Source organism: Saccoglossus kowalevskii, chromosome 15, assembly GCF_978046115.1.
Source record: "Saccoglossus kowalevskii chromosome 15, keSacKowa6.1, whole genome shotgun sequence".
Taxonomy (NCBI): Eukaryota; Metazoa; Hemichordata; class Enteropneusta; family Harrimaniidae; genus Saccoglossus; species Saccoglossus kowalevskii.
In genome coordinates this window covers 22,760,463-22,777,862 of record NC_140655.1, presented here as the reverse complement: position 1 = coordinate 22,777,862, position 17,400 = coordinate 22,760,463, and the positions used below count along the sequence as shown (strand labels likewise).

The 17,400-nt window shown below is 41.1% G+C and overlaps 1 protein-coding gene, 1 long non-coding RNA gene and 7 other non-coding genes across 9 annotated transcripts; all 9 read left to right on the top strand.

Annotated features, from left to right (window-relative positions):
• Nucleotides 1–100: 100 nt before the first annotated feature.
• Nucleotides 101–6,344, top strand: LOC146734179 (uncharacterized). The gene is made up of 3 exons (XM_085508526.1): nucleotides 101–225; nucleotides 402–6,251; nucleotides 6,293–6,344. Exons 2-3 carry the CDS (start codon nucleotides 514–516, stop codon nucleotides 6,342–6,344), a joined length of 5,790 nt encoding a protein of 1,929 aa, XP_085364652.1. The 5' UTR covers nucleotides 101–225; nucleotides 402–513.
• Nucleotides 6,345–6,370: 26 nt separating this feature from the next.
• On the top strand, nucleotides 6,371–7,171 carry LOC144350545 (uncharacterized). Its single transcript, XR_013420266.2, has 2 exons — nucleotides 6,371–6,944; nucleotides 7,121–7,171. It is a non-coding gene; the product is annotated as an uncharacterized LOC144350545 (long non-coding RNA).
• Nucleotides 7,172–7,865: 694 nt separating this feature from the next.
• On the top strand, nucleotides 7,866–7,947 carry TRNAS-GCU (transfer RNA serine (anticodon GCU)). Its single transcript has one exon. It is a non-coding gene; the product is annotated as a tRNA-Ser (tRNA).
• Nucleotides 7,948–9,823: 1,876 nt separating this feature from the next.
• Nucleotides 9,824–9,905, top strand: TRNAS-GCU (transfer RNA serine (anticodon GCU)). Its single transcript has one exon. It is a non-coding gene; the product is annotated as a tRNA-Ser (tRNA).
• Nucleotides 9,906–10,685: 780 nt separating this feature from the next.
• Nucleotides 10,686–10,767, top strand: TRNAS-GCU (transfer RNA serine (anticodon GCU)). The gene has a single exon. It is a non-coding gene; the product is annotated as a tRNA-Ser (tRNA).
• Nucleotides 10,768–11,550: 783 nt separating this feature from the next.
• Nucleotides 11,551–11,632, top strand: TRNAS-GCU (transfer RNA serine (anticodon GCU)). Its single transcript has one exon. It is a non-coding gene; the product is annotated as a tRNA-Ser (tRNA).
• Nucleotides 11,633–13,274: 1,642 nt separating this feature from the next.
• Nucleotides 13,275–13,356, top strand: TRNAS-GCU (transfer RNA serine (anticodon GCU)). Its single transcript has one exon. It is a non-coding gene; the product is annotated as a tRNA-Ser (tRNA).
• Nucleotides 13,357–14,706: 1,350 nt separating this feature from the next.
• On the top strand, nucleotides 14,707–14,788 carry TRNAS-GCU (transfer RNA serine (anticodon GCU)). Its single transcript has one exon. It is a non-coding gene; the product is annotated as a tRNA-Ser (tRNA).
• A 1,647-nt stretch (nucleotides 14,789–16,435) lies between these two features.
• TRNAS-GCU (transfer RNA serine (anticodon GCU)) lies at nucleotides 16,436–16,517 on the top strand. Its single transcript has one exon. It is a non-coding gene; the product is annotated as a tRNA-Ser (tRNA).
• The last annotated feature ends 883 nt before the right edge of the window (nucleotides 16,518–17,400 follow it).

Sequence of the window (17,400 nt, the reverse complement as noted above, 5' to 3'; positions counted from 1 at the left end):
AGTTGTTAACACTCGTCCTGAATTACAATTTCGATCTCGATTATCATATAACCATGTTCGCAGCATTGATAAGTGTTGCTACCGTCGTACGGTAAATCTAGGAATTCCTCTACAGCGCCCTCTATTGCAATTGTTTGTTTGTTATGCACTGGAGTAGAAATGCCGTCAACGTAAATATGGCAGCCATTTAAAGACCGGGCTCCATCAGTTTGCCCCGAAATCTAGGTGAATACTTAATTTAAATGTATTTTCTAGTAGCGATAGAAATGAGTAATATCTATTGGTGTTGACATTACAATTGTGTTTGATTCTTTGTATTTTATGGATTTGTATTTGATGATTCAAAATGTGCATGTTCATTACGACGTTGCTCAAGTTTTATATGTACTTTTGTACTGTAGTTTACCTGGATGGTATAGACAGCAAAAATAAAGTTCGTGAAGACTACGAAATTACAGCTATTATCATTCTGAGTAAAGAATTAAGGGTAGCGCCCGCAACAGTAAACTAGAAATGTCCGAGGACACAGAAGTTCAGCTTGAAGGTCAATCTCCAGTCGATGAAGACAGAGATCAAGCAGCAAGTGTCAATGGGACGCGAACGCGGACTTTAACACTGAAAGGTAAGGAGCTCAGATTCAACATTCTTAGAAGAGATTTGAAAGCAAAGAAATCTGAACTTAGTAAAGCCAAAAGAAATGCCATTATGCAAAAAGGATTTGAAGATACCCGAGCACTTAAACAAAAGCTGTTAGTTGCACAGATAGCATGGCAAGACATAAGTGAACTTTATGATGAACTTGCTGAATTGTTGGAAAAGCAGGAAGAAATTGCTGCATTCACAAAACAGAAACAACAAGACTTTTTGGAATGGCATAAATTTGAGGATGACATCAAAGTAGAAATTCAACATCGTATTGATATGGAAATGCTAAACCCTGAATCAGTCAAATCAAGTTCACAGAAAACTAAAATTAGTAGCCATAGCAACCGTACAACTTCCAGTGTCAGGTCAATGAAACTGGAACTTAAGAAACAGGAAGCTGCATTGAGAGTACAGCTAGCGTTTGCACAAAAGGAAAAACAGCTAGAAAGAGAGGAGCTAGAACATAGAAGGAGGATTGAAGAATTAAAGTTACATAAGAAACTTGCTGAAAATCAGGCACAGCAAGAAGTGATATATGAAGTAGACAGATCTGATGAAGGAAGTCAGAATTTGAGTGGCATACTGCCAGCCAATAAGGATGAAGATATGTACAGATTTTTAAATTCACAACCAGAGATGGATGAACAACACTCACAATCAAATAATACAGAAGCACAAAGGGCTATGCAAACTACTAGTTGTACAGCCAGCAGTGTTGATTACAGCCATGTTCCTTCAGTACACGATCAGAACTGTGCATTAATTTTGTCACCAAAAATGGAAGCAAAGGTAAACAAGAAAGTAGAAAACAAGGATGCCAGGGCCAAGGTGAGCAGTGTTCCAAACCCACTTGCGAATGAAGTCACTGATGCTATGAAACAGTTGGTGGACTCATTTAGGCTTCCTCAAGTCAAATTAGAAATTTTCAGTGGAAACCCACTCCAGTTTCCCTCATGGGAGTCCTCTTTCAAGTCTCTGATTGAGTCAAAGGCCCCCTCAGTGGTTGAAAGATTAAATTTGTTGAGCCAACATCTGTCTGGTGAGCCCAAAGCAATGGTTAATAGCTACCTCTTGCTCCAAACTGAAGAGGCATTTGTACAAGCCAAAGCTGAGTTGAAGGACAGGTATGGTAACAATACAGTGATTGCCAAGGCATTCATAGATAAGCTTGCATCATCACCAAGGATCCAACCACGTGACTCCATTGGACTCCGAAGATTTTCTGATATGTTAAATGAAGTTGTTGCAGCAAAGCGAACAATACATGATCTTGGTGTCTTGGATTACCCACAAGAAAATGCAAAGCTGGTAGCTAAAATTCCAACTTATATAGAAAACCAATGGAGACGTATTACACATGCCAGTGTTAGCAGTGGATGTTTTCCAACCTTTGAGCGGTTTGCATTATTTGTGAAAGAAAAGGCAAAAGAAGCAAACATACCTGCCTTTGAACCTGAAGTGAAAGACTGGAAGGAATCTTCTGTTTTCAATAGAGAAAGCAAAAACACCAGCAGGGGAGGGAACCAAGTGAAAGCTAGAACATTTACCACAAATGTAATCAGTGGTAATGAAGATCTGAAGTGCCCTTTTTGCAAAGAACAGCACCATATTGATGACTGTGACAAACTGATGAATCTTCACAGAAGAGAACGGAAGCAATTCTTCAAGACAGAAGGTCTGTGCTATGCTTGTGGGATGACTAAAAAACACAATGGGAGAGCATGTACATCCAGAGTTGATTGTAAGAAATGTTCAAAAAAACATTTGACAGCTCTCCACTATGATGAAAACCGTACTACCAGTGTAAGTCATTGCATTTCTGTATGTAACAGAGAAGAACAGACAACTGACAACTCCATGATTGTACCTGTATGGGTACGAAGCAAAGTTAATCCCAACAGAGAAATCTTACAATATTGTGTTCTAGATCCACAGAGCAATACCTGTTTCATCTCAAAAGAACTTCAGAAACAACTTAGAATCATAGGGCATGATACTGAACTGACACTGTCAACAATGCAAATGAACGGTGCAGTTGTTTCAGCTAAGAGGATAAGGGATTTAGAGATTCTTAGTTACGACAGAAAAGTTGTAATACCAGTGCCAACATCCTACACCAGAGACCATGTTCCAGCAGAGAGACACCAAATCCCAAGTTCAGAGGTGGCAATGAAGTGGAACCATCTACAAAGAATTGCTGATAAGATACCTCCAATCATGCCTCAAGTTAAGGTTGGAATATTAATAGGTAACAATGTTCCATCGGCTGTAAGACCTAGAGATATCATAGCTGGCGATGAAGATCATCCATATGGCCAAAGGTCTCTACTAGGATGGGGAATAGTTGGAACAATTTGTTCAAATTCAGAAAACAATGTTGTGTCAAACCGCATTGTGACCACAGAAACAAATGCAGCGAGTCAGCTTACAGCCATGCCTGCAAATAAGCCGAAATTAGTTAACAGATTGGTAGTTCAGTCAACCTCAAAGGAAATAGTGAGTACACAACAGGTTCAACAGATGTTTGAACGGGACTTTATTGAACATAAACACAAACAAGATTCTCTGTCAGTTAATGATCATAAGTTCATCAGGTGCCTCTCTGACAATATCATCAAGAGAGAGGATGGTCACTATGAGATGCCCCTTCCACTGAAGTACAATAATCTTCGACTTCCAAACAACAAACCATTAGCTGTAAAAAGAACATTACAACTCAAAAGACGATTGCAAAGAAATCAGAAATACAAGAAAGATTACTTCACATTTATGGAAGATATCCTAACCAACTGTGCTGAAGAAGTTCCTGAAGATCAACAGAATGTAGATGGCAGGGTGAATTATGTACCACATACAGGTGTGTATCACCCCAAAAAACCTGATAAGATCCGTGTGGTTTTTGATTGCTCTGCAAGATATGAGGGCATATCTCTTAATGACTGTCTCCTCCAAGGACCTGATCTTACCAATGGTCTAGTTGGGGTCTTAAGTCGCTTCAGAAAAGAAGAGGTGGCAGTGATGGCGGACATCCAGGGTATGTTCCACCAGTTTCATGTCACTCCAAATGATAGGGATCTGTTACGCTTCTTATGGTGGAAAGATGGTGACTTGGATAAGGAATTGTCTGAGTACAGAATGACTGTACACTTATTTGGTGCAGCCAGTTCACCAGGATGTGCCAACTTTGGTCTGAAGAGAGCAGCAGATGATGGAGAGGAGGAATTTGGTGAAGAAGCAGCTAGTTTTATAAGAGATGACTTTTATGTAGACGATGGGTTAAAGTCAGTTTCAGATGTAAGCAAAGCCATCACCCTTGTTAACAATAGTATTGATATTTGTGCTAAAGCTGGGTTGAAACTGCACAAGTGGATCTCAAACAAGAGAGAAGTGTTGGATGCAATACCTCCTGAAGCTCGTGCGTCAAGTTTGATGGAAGTAAACCTTCAAACAGACCTCTTACCTGTAGAAAGAGCATTAGGAGTGACATGGGTCGTGGAGGGTGACTTTTTCCAATTTAGAATATTATTGCGCGACTTACCACTTACTCGCAGAGGTATTCTTGCTACCATCTGCTCAGTGTATGATCCTTTAGGTTTTGCAGCCCCAGTAATCCTAACTGGAAAGATCATCTTGCAAGAATTATGTAGAAATAATGTTGATTGGGATGATCCCATCACTGAAGACCTCAGAATGAAATGGATACAGTGGAGAACTGACATTCTTGAGTTACAGAGTTTGAAGGTAAACCGTTGCTATAAACCTAACAACTTTGGTGAAGTCAAGAGAATAGAGCTTCATTACTTCTCTGATGCCAGTGAAACAGGTTACGGACAGAGCACATATTTGAGACAAATCAACCAGGATGACGAAGTATACTGTTCTTTCGTCATAGGAAAGGCCAGAGTCACACCACTCAACAAACAAATCACCATCCCTCGCCTTGAGCTGACAGCAGCAGTTTTATCTGCAAGAATGAGTCACTACATCACCACAGCACTACAGTTTAAAGATGTGAAAGAGTATTTTTGGGTAGATAGTAAAGTTGTTCTTGGATACATAAATAATGAATCCAAACGTTTTCACACCTATGTCGCCAACAGGGTCCAGCAGATACGAGAGTTGACTTCTCCAGATGCATGGAAGTATGTTAACACTGCCTCAAACCCAAGTGATGACGCTAGCAGAGGGATAACTGCCAGGCAACTTATCGAAGATTCTAACTGGTTAACTGGACCAGATTTTCTATGGAATGATAAGTCCCTATCTGCAACAGAATTTCGATATGAGTGTACCAGTGACACAGAAGAAGAGATGAGGAGAGAAATGAAGAGAACTTCCACGGTATTGAAGACTAATTCACTCACAGCCTGTTCAGATGGTCAATTGATCGACCGCTTTGATCAGTACTCATCATGGGACGCATCTAAACGAGCAGCCGCTAATTGTCTACGTCTTAAGGCAAAAATGTTGAGAGCCACCAAAACCATAAATAGAAAGTTAGATCTCACAGATGTCATGTCAGAAACTAATACACCCTTAACTGTACAGGATCTCGCAGAAGGTGAAAAAGCCATAATACGAGAGGTCCAAAGTAGAGCCTTTCAGAAAGAAATACAGATACTGAAGGAAATGAAGCTAGTGGGTAACCCACAATCTAGAAACCAACTAAAGGCACGAAATATACAGTTCAGAAAATCCAGCACTATATATAAACTGAATCCATTCATAGATGACCAGGGTTTGCTGAGAGTTGGAGGTAGAATACAGAAATCCTGCCAGCTTTTTGAAATTAAACATCCAGTCATCTTACCCAAGAATATTCACATAACAACACTAATAGTGCGACACTTCCATGAACAAATCAATCATATGGGAAGAGGCTGTACTCACAACTACATCCGACAGCATGGATATTGGATCATCAGTGGCTCATATACAGTGTCTAAATTGATCAATCAGTGTGTCACATGTAGGAAGTTCAGAAGAGCACCCCAAAGTCAGAAAATGGGAGACCTTCCAAGTGACCGCATAAAGGAAGCCCCACCATTCACATATTCAGGTGTAGATATTTTTGGACCATTCTTAATCAAGGAGAGGAGGAGCCAGTTGAAGAGATATGGTGTAGTTTTTGTGTGCATGGCATCCAAGGCAATTCATCTGGAGACTGTCAACTCTCTAGATACCAATTCTTTCATCAATGCGGTGAGAAGATTTGTTAGCATCCGTGGACCTATTAGGCAGCTGAGAGCAGATTGTGGCACTAACATCGTTGGAACACACAATGAAATGATTAAGGGCCTGAAAGAGATCGATCAGAAGAAAATGGCTGATTTCTTGATAGGTCAGAGGTGTGATTGGATTGAGTTTAAATTCAATGTTCCCAGCAGTAGTCACATGGGAGGAATTTGGGAGAGACAAATAAGGACTGTTCGAAGTGTTCTGGAACCCCTCATCTATCAGGCAGGTCCACAGCTGGATGATGAGTCCTTTCGCACATTTATGGCCGAAGTGCAGAACATCGTAAATTCAAGACCAATTACTCTCAATCAGCTGAGTGAACCCGATTCTCCAGAACCTCTGACACCAAATCATTTGTCATTGGTTAAGTGCTGTACTCTTCTCCATCTACGTGTTGAGTACATATCAGCCTTCTGGAAGTTGCCTGGTGGGGGAAGAAGTATTCTGGTCTTAACCAATGAATTTTGGAACCGATGGAGAAAAGAATTTCTGCATACGCTACAGCAAAGGCCAAAGTGGACCACATCACAGTACAATCTGAAATTGGGTGACATAGTCATTATCAAGGAAGATAATGTACCACGTAACTTCTGGCGTCTTGGCAGAGTGACAGCAGTGTATCCTGGGAAAGATGGTTTGGTACGCAAAGTACAGCTTACTACTGCCAGTTCCATAGTGGACAGACCAATCCACAAGCTTGTACTGCTCCTTGCTGTTGATGAAGACTAATTGGGACTATGAATAACATTGAGTACAGTTAAATTGTTACCTTTATTGTTGATGTTATTTTTTGTGAACTCTTACTTGAATTTCAAGAGCAATTATTTTTATAGACATAGTTTGATATAGATATTATAAAGTTTGGCATGAGTGCAAATGTACGATAAATTACCCATTTGCAGAGAGGAGTGTTGCTACCGTCGTACGGTAAATCTAGGAATTCCTCTACAGCGCCCTCTATTGCAATTGTTTGTTTGTTATGCACTGGAGTAGAAATGCCGTCAACGTAAATATGGCAGCCATTTAAAGACCGGGCTCCATCAGTTTGCCCCGAAATCTAGGTGAATACTTAATTTAAATGTATTTTCTAGTAGCGATAGAAATGAGTAATATCTATTGGTGTTGACATTACAATTGTGTTTGATTCTTTGTATTTTATGGATTTGTATTTGATGATTCAAAATGTGCATGTTCATTACGACGTTGCTCAAGTTTTATATGTACTTTTGTACTGTAGTTTACCTGGATGGTATAGACAGCAAAAATAAAGTTCGTGAAGACTACGAAATTACAGCTATTATCATTCTGAGTAAAGAATTAAGGGTAGCGCCCGCAACAATAAGTACTTTTCACATGTGGTCTAACACCTGGTCTAGCTAAATTCGTTACGCTGTGCAAATGTACGTAGACGAGGTGGCCGAGTGGTTAAGGCGATGGACTGCTAATCCATTGTGCTCTGCACGCGTGGGTACGAATCCCATCCTCGTCGACGTGATTCTACAGTTTTAAGTACCATTATGAAATTACCATCATTCTCTTGCAGATTTTGATTGCTGAGTAGTTAACACTCGTCCTGAATTACAATTTCGATCTCGATTATCATATAACCATGTTCGCAGCATTGGTAAGTAATTTTCACATGTTGTCTAACACCTGGCCTAGCTAAATTAGTTACGCTGTCCACAATTACGTAGATTAGGTGGCCGAGTGGTTAAGGCGATGGACTGCTAATCCATTGTGCTCTGCACGCGTGGGGGCGAATCCCATCCTCGTCGACTCAATTTCTACAGTTTTAAGTACCATAATAAAATTGCAATCATGCTCCTTGCCAGATTTTGATTGTTGAGCAGTTAACACTCGTCTTGAATTACCATTTCTATCTCGATTATCATATAACCATGTTCGCAGCATTGGTAAGTAATTTTCACATGTGGTCTAACACCTGGCCTAGCTAAATTCGTTACGCTGTCCATAAGTACATAGACGAGGTGGCCGAGTGGTTAAGGCGATGGACTGCTAATCCATTGTGCTCTGCACGCGTGGGTTCGAATCCCATCCTCGTCGACTTAATTTCTACAGTTTTTAAGTACCATAATAAAATTGCAATCATGCTCGGTGCCAGATTTTGATTGTTGAGCAGTTAACACTCGTCTTGAATTACCATTTCTACCTCGATTATCATATAACCATGTTCGCAGCATTGGTAAGTAATTTTCACATGTGGTCTAACACCTGGCCTAGCTAAATTCGTTACGCTGTGCTTAAGTACGTAGACGAGGTGGCCGAGTGGGTAAGGCGATCGACTGCTAATCCATTCTGTTCTGCACGCATGGGTTCGAATCCCATCCTCGTCGACGTGATTCTACACTTTTAAGTTCCATTATGAAATTACCATCATGCTTTTGCATATTGTGAATGTTGAGTAGTTAACACGCGTCCTGAATTACAATTTCGATCTCGATTATCATATAACCATGTTCGCAGCATTGATAAGTAATTTTCACATGTGGTCTAACACCTGGCTTAGCTAAATTCGTTACGCTGTGCAAATGTACGTAGACGAGGTGTCCCAGTGGTTAAGGCGATGGACTGCTAATCCATTGTGCTCTGCACGCGTGGGTACGAATCCCATCCTCGTCGACGTGATTCTACAGTTTTATGTACCATTATGAAATTACCATCATTCTCTTGCAGATTTTGATTGCTGAGTAGTTAACACTCGTCCTGAATTACAATTTCGATCTCGATTATCATATAACCATGTTCGCAGCATTGGTAAGTAATTTTCACATGTTGTCTAACACCTGGCCTAGCTAAATTAGTTACGCTGTCCACAATTACGTAGATGAGGTGGCCGACTCAATCCTCGTCGACTCAATTTCTACAGTTTTAAGTACCATAATAAAATTGCAATCATGCTCCTTGCCAGATTTTGATTGTTGAGCAGTTAACACTCGTCTTGAATTACCATTTCTATCTCGATTATCATATAACCATGTTCGCAGCATTAGTAAGTAATTTTCACATGTGGTCTAACACCTGGCCTAGCTAAATTCGTTATGCTGTCCATAATACATAGACGAGGTGGCCTAGTGGTTAAGGCGATGGACTGCTAATCCTTTGTGCTCTGCACGCTTGGGTTCGAATCCCATCCTCGTCGACTTAATTTCTACAGTTTTTAAGTACCATAATAAAATTGCAATCATGCTCGGTTCCAGATTTTGATTGTTGAGCAGTTAACACTCGTCTTGAATTACCATTTCTATCTCGATTAACATATAACCATGTTCGCAGCATTGGTAAGTAATTTTCACATGTGGTCTAACACCTGGCCTAGCTAAATTCGTTATGCTGTGCATAAGTACGTAGACGAGGTGGCCGAATGGTTAAGTCGATGGACTGCTAATCCATTGTGCTCTGCACGTGTGGGTTCGAATCCCATCCTCGTCGACGTGATTCTAAAGTTTTAAGTACCATTATGAAATTACCATCATTCTCTTGCAGATTTTGATTGCTGAGTTGTTAACACTCGTCTTGAATTACAATTTCGATCTCGATTATCATATAACCATGTTCGCAGCATTGATAAGTAATTTTCACATGTGGTCTAACACCTGGTCTAGCTAAATTCGTTACGCTGTGCAAATGTACGTAGACGAGGTGGCCGAGTGGTTAAGGCGATGGACTGCTAATCCATTGTGCTCTGCACGCGTGGGTACGAATCCCATCCTCGTCGACGTGATTCTACAGTTTTAAGTACCATTATGAAATTACCATCATTCTCTTGCAGATTTTGATTGCTGAGTAGTTAACACTCGTCCTGAATTACAATTTCGATCTCGATGATCATATAACCATGTTCGCAGCATTGATAAGTAATTTTCACATGTGGTCTAACACCTGGCCTAGCTAAATTAGTTACGCTGTACACAATTACGTAGATGAGGTGGCCGAGTGGTTAAGGCGATGGACTGCTAATCCATTGTGCTCTGCACGCGTGGGTTCGAATCCCATCCTCGTCGACTTAATTTCTACAGTTTTTAAGTACCATTATAACATTGCAATCATGCTCGGTGCCAGATTTTGATTGTTGAGCAGTTAACACTCGTCTTGAATTACCATTTCTATCTCGATTATCATATAACCATGTTCGCAGCATTGGTAAGTAATTTTCACATGTGGTCTAACACCTGGCCTAGCTAAATTCGTTATGCTGTGCATAAGTACGTAGACGAGGTGGGCGAATGGTTAAGTCGATGGACTGCTAATCCATTGTGCTCTGCACGTGTGGGTTCGAATCCCATCCTCGTCGACGTGATTCTACAGTTTTAAGTACCATTATGAAATTACCATCATTCTCTTGCAGATTTTGATTGCTGAGTTGTTAACACTCGTCTTGAATTACAATTTCGATCTCGATTATCATATAACCATGTTCGCAGCATTGATAAGTAATTTTCACATGTGGTCTAACACCTGGTCTAGCTAAATTCGTTAGGCTGTGCAAATGTACGTAGACGAGGTGGCCGAGTGGTTAAGGCGATGGACTGCTAATCCATTGTGCTCTGCACGCGTGGATACGAATCCCATCCTCGTCGACGTGATTCTACAGTTTTAAGTACCATTATGAAATTACCATCATTCTCTTGCAGATTTTGATTGCTGAGTAGTTAACACTCGTCCTGAATTACAATTTCGATCTCGATGATCATATAACCATGTTCGCAGCATTGATAAGTAATTTTCACATGTGGTCTAACACCTGGCCTAGCTAAATTAGTTACGCTGTCCACAATTACGTAGATGAGGTGGCCGAGTGGTTAAGGCGATGGACTGCTAATCCATTGTGCTCTGCACGCGTGGGTTCGAATCCCATCCTCGTCGACTTAATTTCTACAGTTTTTAAGTACCATAATAAAATTGCAATCATGCTCGGTGCCAGATTTTGATTGTTGAGCAGTTAACACTCGTCTTGAATTACCATTTCTATCTCGATTATCATATAACCATGTTCGCAGCATTGGTAAGTAATTTTCACATGTGGTCTAACACCTGGCCTAGCTAAATTCGTTACGCTGTGCGTAAGTACGTAGACGAGGTGGCCGAGTGGGTAAGGCGATGGACTGCTAATCCATTCTGTTCTGCACGCATGGGTTCGAATCCCATCCTCGTGGACGTGATTCTACACTTTTAAGTTCCATTATGAAATTACCATCATGCTTTTGCATATTTTGAATGTTGAGTAGTTAACACTCGTCCTGAATTACAATTTCGATCTAGATTATCATATAACCATGTTCGCAGCATTGATAAGTAATTTTCACATGTGGTCTAACACCTGGACTAGCTAAATTCGTTACGCTGTCTACAATTACGTAGATGAGGTGGCCGAGTGGTTAAGGCGATGGACTGCTAATCCATTGTGGTCTGCACGCGTGGGTTCGAATCCCATCCTCGTCGACTCAATTTCTACAGTTTTAAGTACCATAATAAAATTGCAATCATGCTCTTTGCCAGATTTTGATTGTTGAGCAGTTAACACTCGTCTTGAATTACCATTTCTATCTCGATTATCATATAACCATGTTCGCAGCATTGGTAAGTAATTTTCACATGTTGTCTAACACCTGGTCTAGCTAAATTCGTTACGCCGTGCAAAAGTACGTAGACGAGGTGGCCGAGTGGTTAAGGCGATGGACTGCTAATCCATTGTGCTCTGCACGCGTGGGTTCGAATCCCATCCTCGTCGACTCAATTTCTACAGTTTTAAGTACCATAATAAAATTGCATTCATGCTCGTTGCCAGATTTTGATTGTTGAGCAGTTAACACTCGTCTTGAATTACCGTTTCTATCTGGATTAACATATAACCATGTTCGCAGTATTAGTAAGTAATTTTCACATGTGGTCTAACACCTGGCCTAGCTAAATTCGTTATGCTGTCCATAATACATAGACGAGGTGGCCTAGTGGTTAAGGCGATGGACTGCTAATCCTTTGTGCTCTGCACGCTTGGGTTCGAATCCCATCCTCGTCGACTTAATTTCTCCAGTTTTTAAGTACCATAATAAAATTGCAATCATACTCGGTTCCAGATTTTGATTGTTGAGCAGTTAACACTCGTCTTGAATTACCATTTCTATCTCGATTATCATATAACCATGTTCGCAGCATTGGTAAGTAATTTTCACATGTGGTCTAACACCTGGCCTAGCTAAATTCGTTACGCTGTGCATAAGTACGTAGACGAGGTGGCCGAGTGGGTAAGGCGATGCACTGCTAATCCATTCTGTTCTGCACGCATGGGTTCGAATCCCATCCTCGTCGACGTGATGCTACACTTTTAAGTTCCATTATGAAATTATCATCATTCTCTTGCAGATTTTGATTGCTGACTAGTTAACACTCGTCCTGAATTACAATTTCGATCTCGATTATCATATAATCATGTTCGCAGCATTGATAAGCAATTTTCACATGTGGTCTAACACCTGGCCTAGCTAAATTCGTTACGCTGTCCACAATTACGTAGATGAGGTGGCCGAGTGGTTAAGGCGATGGACTGCTAATTCATTGTGCTCTGCACGCGTGGGTTCGAATCCCATCCTCGTCGACTCAATTTCTACAGTTTTAAGTACCATAATAAAATTGCATTCTTGCTCGTTGCCAGATTTTGATTGTTGAGCAGTTAACACTCGTCTTGAATTACCATTTCTATCTCGATTAACATATAACCATGTTCGCAGCATTAGTAAGTAATTTTCACATGTGGTCTAACACCTGGCCTAGCTAAATTACGCTGTCCATAATACATAGACGAGGTGGCCGAGTGGTTAAGGCGATGGACTGCTAATCCATTTTGCTCTGCACGCGTGGGTTCGAATCCCATCCTCGTCGACTTAATTTCTGCAGTTTTTAAGTACCATAATAAAATTGCAATCATGCTCGGTGCCAGATTTTGATTGTTGAGCAGTTAACACTCGTCTTGAATTACCATTTCTATCTCGATTATCATATAACCATGTTCGCAGCATTGGTAAGTAATTTTCACATGTGGTCTAACACCTGGCCTAGCTAAATTCGTTACGCTGTGCATAAGTACGTAGAGGAGGTGGCCGAGTGGGTAAGGCGATGGACTGCTAATCCATTGTGTTCTGCACGCATGGGTTCGAATCCCATCCTCGTCGACGTGATTCTACACTTTTAAGTTCCATTATGAAATTACCATCATGCTTTTGCATATTTTGAATGTTGAGTAGATAACACTCATCTTGAATTACCACTTCGATCTCGATTAGCATATAATCATGTTCGCAGCATTGGTAAGTAATTTTCACATGTGGTCTAACACCTGGTCTAGCTAAATTCTTTACGCACTGCAAATGTACGTAGACGAGGTGGCCGAGTGGTTAAGGCGATGGACTGCTAATCCATTGTGCTCTGCACGCGTGGGTTCGAATCCCATCCTCGTCGACGTGATTCTACAGTTTTAAGTACCATTATGAAATTACCATCATTCTCTTGCAGATTTTGATTGCTGAGTAGTTAACACACGTCCTGAATTACAATTTCGATCTCGATTATCATATAACCATGTTCGCAGCATTGATAAGTAATTTTCACATGTGGTCTAACACCTGGCCTAGCTAAATTAGTTACGCTGTCCGCTATTACGTAGATGCGGTGGCCGAGTGGTTAAGGCGATGGACTGCTAATCCATTGTGCTCTGCACGCGTGGGTTCGAATCCCATCCTCTTCGACTCAATTTCTACAGTTTTAAGTACCATAATAAAATTGCATTCATGCTCGTTGCCAGATTTTGATTGTTGAGCAGTTAACACTCGTCTTGAATTACCATTTCTATCTCGATTAACATATAACCATGTTCGCAGCATTAGTAAGTAATTTTCACATGTGGTCTAACACCTGGCCTAGCTAAATTACGCTGTCCATAATACATAGTTGAGGTGGCCGAGTGGTTAAGGCGATGGACTGCTAATCCATTGTGCTCTGCACGCGTGGGTTCGAATCCCATCCTCGTCGACTTAATTTCTACAGTTTTTAAGTACCATAATAAAATTGCAATCATGCTCGGTGCCAGATTTTGATTGTTGAGCAGTTAACACTCGTCTTGAATTACCATTTCTATCTCGATTATCATAGAACCATGTTCGCAGCATTGGTAAGTAATTTTCACATGTGGTCTAACACCTGGCCTAGCTAATTTCGTTACGCTGTCCATAAGTACATAGTCGAGGTGGCCGAGTGGTTAAGGCGATGGACTGCTAATCCATTGTGCTCTGCACGCGTGGGTTCGAATCCTATCCTCGTCGACGTGATTCTACAGTTTTAAGTACCATTATGAAATTACCATCATTCTCTTGCAGATTTTGATTGCTGAGTTGTTAACACTCGTCTTGAATTACAATTTCGATCTCGATTATCATATAACCATGTTCGCAGCATTGATAAGTAATTTTCACATGTGGTCTAACACCTGGTCTAGCTAAATTCGTTACGCTGTGCAAATGTACGTAGACGAGGTGGCCGAGTGGTTAAGGCGATGGACTGCTAATCCATTATGCTCTGCACGCGTGGGTACGAATCCCATCCTCGTCGACGTGATTCTACAGTTTTAAGTACCATTATGAAATTACCATCATTCTCTTGCAGATTTTGATTGCTGAGTAGTTAACACTCGTCCTGAATTACAATTTCGATCTCGATTATCATATAACCATGTTCGCAGCATTGATAAGTAATTTTCACATGTGGTCTAACACCTGGCCTAGCTAAATTCGTTACGCTGTCCACAATTACGTAGATGAGGTGGCCGAGTGGTTAAGGCGATGGACTGCTAATCCATTGTGCTCTGCACGCGTGGGTTCGAATCCCATCCTCGTCGACTTAATTTCTACAGTTTTTAAGTACCATAATAAAATTGCAATCATGCTCGGTGCCAGATTTTGATTGTTGAGCAGTTAACACTCGTCTTGAATTACCATTTCTATCTCGATTATCATATAACCATGTTCGCAGCATTGGTAAGTAATTTTCACATGTGGTCTAACATCTGGCCTAGCTAAATTCGTTACGCTGTGCATAAGTACGTAGACGAGGTGGCCGAGTGGGTAAGGCGATGGACTGCTAATCCATTCTGTTCTGCACGCATGGGTTCGAATCCCATCCTCGTCGACGTGATTCTACACTTTTAAGTTCCATTATGAAATTACCATCATGCTTTTGCATATTTTGAATGTTGAGTAGTTAACACTCGTCCTGAATTACAATTTCGATCTCGATTATCATATAACCATGTTCGCAGCATTGATAAGTAATTTTCACATGTGGTCTAACACCTGGCCTAGCTAAATTCGTTACGCTGTCGACAATTACGTAGATGAGGTGGCCGAGTGGTTAAGGCGATGGACTGCTAATCCATTGTGCTCTGCGCGCGTGAGTTCGAATCCCATCCTCGTCGACTCAATTTCTACAGTTTTAAGTACCATAATAAAATTGCAATCATGCTCGTTGCCAGATTTTGATTGTTGAGCAGTTAACACTCGTCTTGAATTACCATTTCTATCTCGATTATCATATAACCATGTTCGCAGCATTGGTAAGTAATTTTCACATGTGGTCTAACACCTGGTCTAGCTAAATTCGTTACGCTGTGCATAAGTACGTAGACGAGGTGGCTGAGTGGTTAAGGCGATGTACTGCTAATCCATTGTGCTCTGCACGCGTGGGTTCGAATCCCATCCTCGTCGACGTGATTCTACAGTTTTAAGTACCATTATGAAATTACCATCATTCTCTTGCAGATTTTGATTGCTGAGTTGTTAACACTCGTCCTGAATTACAATTTCGATCTCGATTATCATATAACCATGTTCGCAGCATTGATAAGTAATTTTCACATGTGGTCTAACACCTGGCCTAGCTAAATTCGTTACGCTGTCCACAATTACGTAGATGAGGTGGCCGAGTGGTTAAGGCGATGGACTGCTAATCCATTGTGCTCTGCGCGCGTGAGTTCGAATCCCATCCTCGTCGACTCAATTTCTACAGTTTTAAGTACCATAATAAAATTGCAATCATGCTCGTTGCCAGATTTTGATTGTTGAGCAGTTAACACTCGTCTTGAATTACCATTTCTATCTCGATTGTCATATAACCATGTTCGCAGCATTAGTAAGTAATTTTCACATGTGGTCTAACACCTGGCCTAGCTAAATTCGTTACGCTGTCCACAAGTACGTAGATGAGGTGGCCGAGTGTTTAAGGCGATGGACTGCTAATCCATTGTGCTCTGCATGCGTGGGTTCGAATCCCATCCTCATCGACTCAATTTCTACAGTTTTCAGTACCATAATAAAATTGCAATCATGCTCGTTGCCAGATTTTGATTGTTGAGCAGTTAACACTCGTCTTGAATTACCATTTCTATCTCGATTATCATATAACCATGTTCACAGCATTAGTAAGTAATTTTCACATGTGGTCTAACACCTGGCCTAGCTATATTCGTTACGCTGTGCATAAGTGCGTAGACGAGGTGGCCGAGTGGTTAAGGCGATGGACTGCTAATCCATTGTGTTCTGCACGCATGGGTTCGAATCCCATCCTCGTCGACGTGATTCTACACTTTTAAGTTCCATTATGAAATTACCATCATGCTTTTGAATGTTGAGTAGATAACACTCATCTTGAATTACCACTTCGATCTCGATTAGCATATAACCATGTTCGCAGCATTGATAAGTAATTTTCACATGTGGTCTAACACCTGGCCTAGCTAAATTCGTTACGCTGTCCACAAGTACGTAGATGAGGTGGCTGAGTGGTTAAGGCGATGGACTGCTAATCCATTGTGCTCTGCATGCGTGGGTTCGAATCCCATCCTCGTCGACGTGATTCTGCAGTTTTAAGTACCATTATGAAATTACCATAATTCTCTTGCATATTTTGATTGCTGAGTTGTTAACACTCGTCCTGAATTACAATTTCGATCTCGATTATCATATAACCATGTTCGCAGCATTGATAAGTAATTTTCACATGTGGTCTAACACCTGGCCTAGCTAAATTCGTTACGCTGTCCACAATTACGTAGATGAGGTGGCCGAGTGGTTAAGGCGATGGACTGCTAATCCATTGTGCTCTGCGCGCGTGAGTTCGAATCCCATCCTCGTCGACTCAATTTCTACAGTTTTAAGTACCATAATAAAATTGCAATCATGCTCGTTGCCAGATTTTGATTGTTGAGCAGTTAACACTCGTCTTGAATTACCATTTCTATCTCGATTATCATATAACCATGTTCGCAGCTTGGTAAGTAATTTTCACATGTGGTCTAAAACCTGGCCTAGCTAAATTCGTTACGCTGTGCATAAGTACGTAGACGAGGTGGCCGAGTGGGTAAGGCGATGGACTGCTAATCCATTCTGTTCTGCACGCATGGGTTCGAATCCCATCCTCGTCGACGTGATTCTACACTTTTAAGTTCCATTATGA

Excerpts from the sequence above, each read along its gene's own strand:
- LOC146734179 (XM_085508526.1), top strand. The coding sequence starts at position 514 with ATGTCCGAGGACACAGAAGTTCAGCTTGAAGGTCAATCTCCAGTCGAT. Across the intron at positions 6,252-6,292 it reads AATCATTTGTCATTGGTTAA|CCTTCTGGAAGTTGCCTGGT; the intron begins GTGCTGTACTCT and ends AGTACATATCAG.